The sequence below is a fragment of the Entelurus aequoreus genome, linkage group LG12 (assembly GCF_033978785.1).
Source record: "Entelurus aequoreus isolate RoL-2023_Sb linkage group LG12, RoL_Eaeq_v1.1, whole genome shotgun sequence".
Lineage (NCBI taxonomy): Eukaryota > Metazoa > Chordata > Actinopteri > Syngnathiformes > Syngnathidae > Entelurus > Entelurus aequoreus.
Window position 1 is genome coordinate 4,251,134 of NC_084742.1, and position 11,282 is coordinate 4,262,415.

Genomic DNA, 11,282 nt, shown 5'->3' on the forward strand with positions numbered 1-11,282 from the left:
TGTATATAAATATGTATATATGTATACATGTATATATGTGTCTATATATATATGTATTTATATGTATGTACAGTATATGTGTGTGTGTGTGTGTGTGTGTAGATATATATATATATATATATATATATTATATATATATATATATATATATATATATATTATATATATTATATATATATATATGCATATATGTATATATATATATATATATGCATATATGTATATATGTGTATGTAAATGTACACTACCGTTCAAAAGTTTGGGGTCACCCAAACAATTTTGTGGAATAGCCTTCATTTCTAAGAACAAGAATAGACTGTCGAGTTTCAGATGAAAGTTCTCTTTTTCTGGCCATTTTGAGCGTTTAATTGACCCCACAAATGTGATGCTCCAGAAACTCAATCTGCTCAAAGGAAGGTCAGTTTTGTAGCTTCTGTAACGAGCTAAACTGTTTTCAGATGTGTGAACATGATTGCACAAGGGTTTTCTAATCATCAATTAGCCTTCTGAGCCAATGAGCAAACACATTGTACCATTAGAACACTGGAGTGATAGTTGCTGGAAATGGGCCTCTATACACCTATGTAGATATTGCACCAAAAACCAGACATTTGCAGCTAGAATAGTCATTTACCACATTAGCAATGTATAGTGTATTTCTTTAAAGTTAAGACTAGTTTAAAGTTATCTTCATTGAAAAGTACAGTGCTTTTCCTTCAAATATAAGGACATTTCAATGTGACTCCAAACTTTTGAACGGTAGTGTATATACATACATATATACATGTATACGTATATATATATATATATATATATATATATATATATATATATATATATATATATATATATATATATATATATATATATATATATATATATATATATATATATATATATATATATATATATAATATATATATATATATATATATATATATATATATATATATAATGTGTATGTGTATGTATGTATGTCTTAATTGGATTATCCAAAAAAAATAGTGCTCGATACCGTGGTAGAGCGTAATATGTATGTGTGGGAAACTCTTAACTTCCTTCCCTCAATGTCCCTGCCTAAAGAAGAGCGCTGCAGAGAGCACGATGTCACACTTGCATGGTGCTGTTGCTCTAGTTGGACTTTCTCTTTTTAATAGTAATTATTATTGCTTAACCTCTTTTTAACGCGCCACTGTCTTCCTAATATTTGCACATTTTGTAGATGGCTGTCTGTGGGTATATCTGCGAATAATATACAAATCACATCCACATCGCAGACATGCTGACAACGCTCCAGACAGTCACAATGGCGTGCGTTTTGTTTACATCCGGTTTCGGTAGCACGGTTTTCTGTCTTTTTTCGGTGGTCACGTTTTTGGTAGATCACTTGTCAGTAGTGCGCAAAAAATAGGCTTTGTATGTCCAGTGTCCGTGCCTGAAAGGTGATTGGTGGAAAATGAGTAATTTATTGTTGTGTGTTCGGGGAAGCACGGACTCACGTGACGAAAGTGTTTACACAGGAAGTAAAACCTGTTAGAATTGTGCTGTCGTTTGTTATCATAAGATTGGTAATAAAAGTTAAACATAGCGTCAGACTTTGTGGTTTCTTCTGGGGGCTACAATATATTACTTTTTGTGTGGCTGTAACATTCAATCACATTAAGGGGAAACCCTGTATATATACAAATGTTAATCGTGATCACAATTTTGGCTGCTACCGTTAAAGGAGGGTGATCATCGGCAATATTAACGTTTAAAAAGCAGGCTCCGCTGCATATCAATTGAAGTACTTTCACAACCAACAGTCAGCCAACCACCAGGGGGCGACCGAAAGACAGTGGACTTAATGTGAGAGCAAGTAAGAGTGAGTGAGCGGGTGACTGACAGTTGATGAGCTGGTTGCATGTAGCTCCCGAAAATATTTGAAAAAATAAATGCATAATTACATTGGTGCCCTTCTCTCCGTTAAAGTGACCCACATTTTAACGCCAGAACACGACCGCCCTCGAGGCATCCTCCCTCTTATTTCCGCAAACCAGGAAATGCTCCTGCGCATCTAAACAAACAAACGCCACAACAAGGTGCACAGCAAAGCTGCGCTGGTGTGCACATTTAAACAAATTATTAAATTGCGGCGACAGGTTAAGCATTAAAAACACTTCCCTTCTTTCCTCAACCGCCATCGTTTGCCCGTGGCGTGAAGCTAACAATCCAAACAGAGTTATGATTGCTCACAGAGAGGTCCGCCCACCACCGGCCGGCGCAAAGTCCCAAATTTTCCAAAAAAATAATTTAGTAGTGTAATAGTAGTTATCATTCAGTAAATGTTTACTTTTTCCTACTTTTTTTATTAATAATTCAAAAGTGTTCAAAAAATATATTTTTACCTACTTTTTAAATTAGTAATTTAAAAAAATGTGTTCATAAATTCCCGTTGTTCAGGAGTCAACGCTAATTTTAGGAAAGATTAAATATTTCAAAAATATAAAACTTTTATGCGAATAATTAATCATAATTTCCCCCAAAATTTTACAACACAATAATGTAGTAGTTTAATAGTTATAATTGAATTATTCTGTAAATAATGTCTATTTTTTCTTTAATAATTGAACATTTTCTTTCCATATTAATTTTTTTTTTTAAATGTGCTGATAAATTGTGGTTGTTCAGTTGTAGTAAAGCTGTTCCCCATTTTCAGCAAATATTAAGGAAATCAAATGCAAATAATGCATCAAAATGTCCTCCATATTTTTTTACAAATCATTTAATAATTGTTATTTAATATCGATAGTTATAATTCAGTTATTCCACAATTATTCAGTAAGTGTCTTTTTTTATTAATAAATGTGTTCAAAAATTCACCCAAATGTTTAGGTATATAAAACTATAGTTTCCCCCTAATTTTTAGCAAATATTAATATAGTAAATATATAACATTTGTATGCAGAAAGTTCATATTGTTTTGTTGAGTCAATGTATTATTATTTTGTATTATATATTGCCCCTTTTGTAACAATGCTGCATGTCGGCTGTTGGCATGAACCCTGGATGCAGAGAAGGTAGGCAAAGTGCCACACCAGGCGGAAGAAAAATAACAGGTCTAGCAGGAACTCCAAAAGCAACAGAACACTTTGGCATAGAGAAGATAATGAATCAGCACAACGGGAACCAGGTGAAACCAAATTAAACTAATTAACATTGTGTGTTGGTAGGCCAGGTAAAGTGCTGCAAAGCACAGAGACCAAACAGGAAAAAGAACCGGAAAATAAAGAACAAAGTCCTAACTATCATAACACATTTTTAAATTGCCAAAATGTCTTCTTCAACCCGTGACGTCACGCGCAAACGTCATCGTACCGAAACGTTTTCAGCCGGAAGTTTCCCGGGAAATTTAAAATGTCACTTTATAAGTTAACCCGGCCGTATTGGCATGTGTTGCAATGTTAAGATTTCATCATTGATATATAAACTATCAGACTGCGTGGTCGGTAGTAGTTTGAGGTTTCAGTAGGCCTTTAATTCACAACATAGATGCTAATGCAACAACTTTCGCTCACAATACAATAATTGTTTGTTCCCAAATATTTTGAAGTTGCACAGATTACATTTTGGGCACATATGTGACTAAAATGGTTGTAAATTCAAGCCCTGGAAATATTACTTAATTACTTGAATTAAAGTAATATCTGGATCGGGATAATTTGGCTTGTATATAATATATTTATATATATATTATGGCAAGCCGTTAAGGAAATTAAATATATATGGAAGTCTGAATAGAAATGAGAAACATTTATATATACTGTAAATAAGAAAGACTTAGTCTGCTGATCTGAAAAAGAGCCAAAGCTGTCAAAGAGCTGAGGGATCATCTTCAAAGTGCAATGCTGAAACAAATAATGCAAACAATAAAATGTAACTTCCAGGGCTTGATCAATGTAGTCCCGTCGTCCCGGGGACGGTTAAAAAAAAATGCACGGGACGAAATTAAATGCTCCCCGGGACGATGGCTTTTAACCATTTTTTTTCTTTTTATTTATTTTTTCATTTTACATTTTGTATTAAATGTCTTGGTTTTTCCACCCTCTGAAAATCCTATGCAATGTTTAACAAGCCATCCTATAATAATACAACAGCTATTAATGTAACAATACAATAAAACAAATATATTTAATGATGTTGTTCATTATAAAATAATAATAATAATGCCTTGAATTTAGTTTTTTATGGTCTATCTAAATGTATTCCCAACTTTTCAGTGTAAAAAATATATTTTCCTCCAACTTTTTAAAGAACTGATTGCCTTTTTTTTTTTTTTTTTACAAATTAGTACTTTTTCAGTTGAAAATAACACATTTTTTCCACCCATTCCCTACATTTTCAGTACACTGAGCCTATTTTCCACTCTCATTCTCAGTATTTGTTGTCCCAAATTTCAAGCAAATAATTCAAATGTCACTGAATTTACAAGTATTATTACATGTCAAATATTTTCATAACATTGCCTTTTTTAAATTAAAACACATTTTTCCCATGACTTGGAATTACTTAATGATTTTTTATGATGCTGCTGGTTTCTTTTTCAGCAAATAATGCTATTTTTTGGGGAAAGGATGATTACTCCCCCCTACATTTTGAGTAAAAAGTCTTAATTTGTTGCCAATTTTTCAGTCAAAAGGTGCCTCTTTGGCACGGCGGATAAGATGCTGCAGACGTGCATTGTGGGACGCATTCTGCGAGGACGCAGGAAAGTCATTAGGATAAACAGGATTACTGTAACTGCCTTCGCATGGCCGCAGCTGTTAAAAATGCGTCTGAGAATGGGGAATTTCCTGTCCACGGGTATTTTGGGAACACACACATCCATTCGATGGCAACGCAAAGGAGGAAGAAAAGAGAGAAACTTTTGTGCAATTGTGCAAATGTTTGTCCTTTAAGTGGATTTTGTATGTGCGTGTGTGCACATGTGTTTGTATGTGCGTGTGCGTGAATCCCCTTTTAGCCTTTTGCTATAATATACATGATGAACAATTCCGTGAGGTTCCCACAGTCCACTGCGGTTGTTTTTTGTGTGTGGGAACAATCCGCCTTCAACCAAAGTGTTATTACTGAAACACAACTTCATCTTGTTTCGCTGACGGCTCTCTGGACGTTTTCTTAACAGATCGGAGAGCGAGCAGAGTTTCTCAACAAGTCAGCACAGAAAAGGTACCAAAGAAAAATCATCCTTTTAGATCAATAGACAAGCTTTTTAGTGCCTGTAAAAACACGGCAGTACACATTGATCTGAATAGGATGTGCAGTAGATGAAAATAATGGTGTGTGTTTTTCTGTTATTCTTATTGTTATTGTTTTGCTTTACAACAGCACGGTGAAGACGTCTCTCACTCCTGTGGTATCGAAGATCGACAACAGGCTGGAACAATACACCTCAGCCGTTCTGGTGAGCTTTGTCTAAAAACATCCACAAGATTGTCAATTGCAACATTTTGTCTTTTCTTTGGCCAATTTTTTCCAGTAAATATTACTGAATTTTCCTAAAAAAAACAATTGTTAATTATGCATATTTTTCATTTTTCATTTAAATTTCAGCAAAAAAGTTTTACCAAATGTTCAATAATGGGATTTGTTCCTCAATATTATGACTACCAGTATTCATTCCACAAAGGAAATACACAAGGGGAATGCAAATCATGCACATTTCCCCTAATAGTTATGAAAATAATTATTTTTGTATTTAGAAAAAAAACACATATTTTATTCATTATTTTTTTATCAAATAATGCTTATTTTTATGACGATGTTGATGCTCCTCAAATTTTAGTTAACTTTAGTAAATTAAGTTAATTAAGCCTAATTTTCTATCAAATGTTTCAGTAAATAACATTTTGGTGGGAAAATAATACCCCTTTTTCCCAATAGGGAGAGATATTACACTTTTTTTTTGTTTAACACAAGTTATTTCCCATTGTTTTTCAGTAAATTTCCTTTTGTCTTTTTTTGGCATATTTTTTCTGTCAATATTACTTAGCTTTCCTCAATCCTTCTAAAAAAAAATTCTGTAAACGATGCTTATTTTTCTCATAATTTTAACGTAATTTTTAGCTAATATTTTTTTACAACATTTTCAATAATCTACATTTTTCCTCAAAATAATGTCTATTTGTGCCACAATGTCTCAGTACATAAATCCCTATCCAAATAGAAAAAAACTTTATTTTTTTACTGAAACTATATATATATATATACAGTATATATACATACAGTATATACATTTGTGTGTGTGTATATATATATATATAAATATTTGTGTATATATATACAAATGTATTTATTTTTTCACTGAAAAAAATAATATTTGTGTGTTTGTATATATATATATATATATATATATATATATATATACACACACATTTTTATTTATTTATTTTTTCATATTTCATAAAAACATTTAATAAACTTTCTTAAGATGTGGTTGCTCTCCCATTGTATTATTAAATAAAGCCTATTTTTTACCGAATATTTTAGGAAATAATACATTATTGGGAAGGTAAATACCCTTTTTTCCCCCACATTTTTCAATAATGTACCTTTTTCCTTGTTATTTTTCAGTAAATAATTCAATAAATTTAGTTTACTGCCGTATTTCTTTCAGAAAACATAGATATAGTAAGATATTAATACAGTTTATTAAATAAGAAGTATCCATCCATCTTCTTCCGCTTATCCAAAGTTGGATCGTGGGGGCAGCAGCCCAAGCAAGAAGCCCAGACTTCCCTCTCCCCAGCTACTTCGTCCAGCTGTTCCCGGGGGATCCTGAGGCGTTCTAGGCTAGCGTCTCCACCGTGTCCCGGGTCTACCTGTGGTCTCCTACTGGTCGGACGCGCCCTTAACACCTCTCCAGGGAGGCGTTCAGAGGCCATTCTAACGAGGTGCCCAAACCACCTCATCTGGCTCCTCTCGATGTGGAGAAACTGCGGCTTCACTCTGAGCTCCTCCCGAATGACAGAACTTCTCACCCTATCTCTAAGAGAAAACCCCGCCACCCGACGGAGGAAACTTATTTTGGCCGCTTGAACCCGTGATCTTGTCCTTTCGGTCATAACCCAAAGCTCATGACTATGGGTGAGGATGGGAACGGAAATCGACCGGTAAATTGAGAGATTTGCCTTTCTGCTCAACTCCTTCTGCACCACGACAGACCGATACAGGGTCCACATCACTGCAGACCCTGTTCACAATCCATTCTTCCCTCACTTGTGAACAAGACCGTAAGGTACTTGAACTCCTCCACTTGGGGCAGAATCTCCTCCCTAACCCAGAGATGGCACGCCACCCTTTTCCAGGTGAGAACCATGGACTCGGACTTGGAAGTGCTGATTTTCATCCCAGGTCGCTTCACACTAAGCTGCGAACCGATCAAGTGAGAGCCTTAAATTCTGGTCAGATGAAGCCAGCAGGACCACATCATCCACAAAACTGGATCCCCTCAACATCCTGATTGCGCCTAGAAATTCTGTCCATAATTAACAGAATTGGTAACAAAGGGCAGCCTTGGCGGAGTCCAACCCACTGGAAACGGGGTCTGACTTACTGCTGGGAATCATCCAGGGAAAGGACCGCCACGATCAGGCGGTCCGATACCTCATACTCTGAGCACTCTCCCGAGGGCCACGGTCAAAGGTCTTCTCCAAGTCCACAAAACACTTGTAGACTGGTTGGGTAAACTACACGCTACAGTCACACACAAAAAACTCCCATGCACCCTGAAGTATCCTCCCGAGAGTATAGAGCTGGACCACAGTTCCACGACCAGGACGAAAGCCACACTGCTGCTCCTGAATCGGAGGTTCGACTATCCAACGTAGCCTCCTCTCCAGTACACCCAAATAGACCTTACCGGGAAAGCTAAGGAGTGAGATCCCACGATAGTTGGAACACACCCTCCGGTTCCTCTTTTTGAATAGAGGAACCACCACCCCAGATTGCCAATTAAGAGGTACCGCCCCCAATGTCCACGCAAAATAAATAAGAAGTAGTAAGATATTAATACACTTTATTAAATAAAAAAAGATAGTAAGGTAATACAGTTTAATAAATAGGGAGTAGTAAGATATTATTAAGCGTAATTAAATAAGTAGTATGTTATCACAGTTTATTAAATAAGCAGTAGTAGTAAGTTATTATTAGTTTAATAAGAAGTAGTAAGCTGTTAATACAATTTATTAAAATAAAAAGTAGTAAGATGGTAACAGTGTATAAGAAGTAGTAAGATGTTAATACACGTTATTACAATAAAAAGTAGTAAGATGGTAATAGTTTATTACATAAGTAGTAAGATGTTAATACACGTTATTAAATAAAAATAAGTAAGATGTTAAAACACTATTAAATAAGAAGTAGTAAAATGGTAACGCACTTTATCAAATAAAATGTAGTAAGATGTTAATACAGTTAATTACATGAGTAGTAAAATGGTAATACACTTCATTGAGTAAGAAGTCGTACGATGTTAATACACGTTATTACATAAGAAATAGTAAGATGTTAATACACTTTATTAAATAAGTAGTAAGATGGTAATACAGAGTATTAAATAAGAAATAGTAAGATGTTAATACAGTTTGTTAATAAGAAGTAAGATGTTAATACACTTTATTAAATTAGTAAGATGGTAATACAGAGTATATATATACGACATCCTCGGCTCAGATCCCACATAAGATAAGAAGTAGTATAATGTTTATACAGTTTATTAAATAAGAAGTAACATGTTAATAGAGTTGTTTACATAAGTGGTAAGAGTGTAATTGTTTATTGAATAAGAAATAGTAAGATATTATTAGTTTATTAAGTAAGAAGTGGTAAGATGTTAATACACTTTATTAAATAAGAAGTAGTAAGATATTAATACACTTTAAAGACATAGTAAGATATTAATACATGTTAATAAATAAATAAAATAGTAAGATGGTAATACAGTTTATTAAATAAGTATAAGATATTAATACACTACATAAGATGTAGTAATATATTAATACACGTTATTAAATAAAAATAGTAAGATGGTAATACAGTTTATTAAATAAGTAGAGTAAGATCTTAATACACTTTATAAATAAGTAGTGAGATGGTAATACACTTTATTAAATAAGAAATAGTAATATGGTAATAGTTTTATTAAATAAATAGTAGATGGTAATACACTATTAAATAAGTAGTAAGATGGTAATACACTTTAATACATAAGATGTAGTAATAGTAATATATTAATACACGTTATTAAATAAAAAATTGTAAGAAGGTAATACAGTTTATTACATAAGAAGTAGTAAGATGTTAACACACGTAATTAAAAAAAAAATAGTAAGATGGAAATACACATTAAATAAGAAGTAGTAAGATTCCAGAAAACACAGAGTGAGATGTTCTACCTCTTGTGCGAAACACAAATGCATAAAATGACTAGAACAGTGAACGTGACTGGAAGACCTGACGGATCAAATTTACGGGTGCGCAACATTGGTAGTGTTCCTCTTGGTCATTGGGTGTTTCGGCCTTTAACACTATACACCCTCTCCAGAGGCGGCCAGCTACAGGATGATGTTCCTCTTGGTCATTGGGTGTTTCGGCCTTTAACACTATACACCCTCTCCAGAGGCGGCCAGCTACAGGATGATGTTCCTCTTGGTCATTGGGTGTTTCGGCCTTTAACACTATACACCCTCTCCAGAGGCGGCCAGCTACAGGATGATGTTCCTCTTGGTCATTGGGTGTTTCAGCCTTTAACACTATACACCCTCTCCAGAGGCGGCCAGCTACAGGATGATGTTCCTCTTGGTCATTGGGGGTTTCAGCCTTTAACACTATACACCCTCTCCAGAGGCGGCCAGCTACAGGATGATGTTCCTCTTGGTCATTGGGTGTTTCAGCCTTTAACACTATACACCCTCTCCAGAGGCGGCCAGCTACAGGATGATGTTCCTCTTGGTCATTGGGTGTTTCGGCCTTTAACACTATACACCCTCTCCAGAGGCGGCCAGCTACAGGATGATGTTCCTCTTGGTCATTGGGTGTTTCGGCCTTTAACACTATACACCCTCTCCAGAGGCGGCCAGCTACAGGATGATGTTCCTCTTGGTCATTGGGTATTTCGGCCTTTAACACTATACACCCTCTCCAGAGGCGGCCAGCTACAGGATGATGTTCCTCTTGGTCATTGGGTGTTTCAGCCTTTAACACTATACACCCTCTCCAGAGGCGGCCAGCTACAGGATGATGTTCCTCTTGGTCATTGGGTGTTTCGGCCTTTACACTATACACCCTCTCCAGAGGCGGCCAGCTACAGGATGATGTTCCTCTTGGTCATTGGGTGTTTCGGCCTTTACACTATACACCCTCTCCAGAGGCGGCCAGCTACAGGATGATGTTCCTCTTGGTCATTGGGTATTTCGGCCTTTAACACTATACACCCTCTCCAGAGGCGGCCAGCTACAGGATGATCAGACCTGAGCTTGCGACCCAAGCCCAATTAGCCATGAAATTCACCTTGGTCAGGGAACTATGCATGGCAGGGGCGTCCGGTTCCCTGAGTCAGCTTTGCCTGACCGCATACCTCCTGATGCACTAGTTGGGGGCCCAATTGGGGTCATTCCTCTTCAGCCAGAGCCACCGGCTGCTCTTTTCGCCCGCTTCAGATGCGGCTTTGATGGCTGTACGCAGGCACTGACCCCTGACTCCCAAGTCCCTCAGCAGTTTTGCGGTAGAGGTTCCCACAAAGCCTCTGCACCCAACCTCCACAGGGCGGACTTCAGTATTCCAGCCACGATTTCGAGCTTCCGCGGCCAGCTCGGAATACCGCAAATGTTTCCTCTCATATGCCTCCTCCATGGATTCCTCCCAGGGTACATTGAGGTCAACAATGAAGGCCTTTTTGTGGGAAGGGGACCAGACAGCACTAGGTCAGGCCTCAAAGTGGTAGTGGCGATCTCGGTGGGGAAAATCAGCTGTTTGCTAGCATCTTCCAGTCGCACAGCTGACATCTCCCTGACGGGTTAAGGTTGCGCCCAGCAACAGTTCTCCATGAGATCTTAGATGTTGGTGGTGGTAGTGCATTGATGTTGGATCGTTTTACCTCCAGTGTGGAAGCAAGGCTCTTCAACACTTGGTTGTGGCGCCAAGTATATCACCCCTGAGTGAGGCTGGTTTTGCAACCTGTGAGTATGTGTCGGAGGGAGGCTGGCTTAGCACAAAAGGCTAGATGGTAATACACTTTATTACAT

The 11,282-nt window shown here is 36.6% G+C and overlaps 1 protein-coding gene across 10 annotated transcripts in view; it reads left to right on the forward strand.

The window, feature by feature from the left end:
* cald1a (caldesmon 1a) overlaps window positions 1–11,282 on the forward strand; it is a 494,628-nt gene that overhangs the window by 472,341 nt on the left and 11,005 nt on the right. For all 10 annotated transcript variants that reach the window (XM_062064492.1, XM_062064489.1, XM_062064483.1 and 7 more), the window contains 2 exons: window positions 5,165–5,208; window positions 5,368–5,443. In XM_062064492.1, the coding sequence (XP_061920476.1) occupies window positions 5,165–5,208; window positions 5,368–5,443 (120 nt within the window). The remainder of the gene's footprint in view (window positions 1–5,164; window positions 5,209–5,367; window positions 5,444–11,282) is intronic.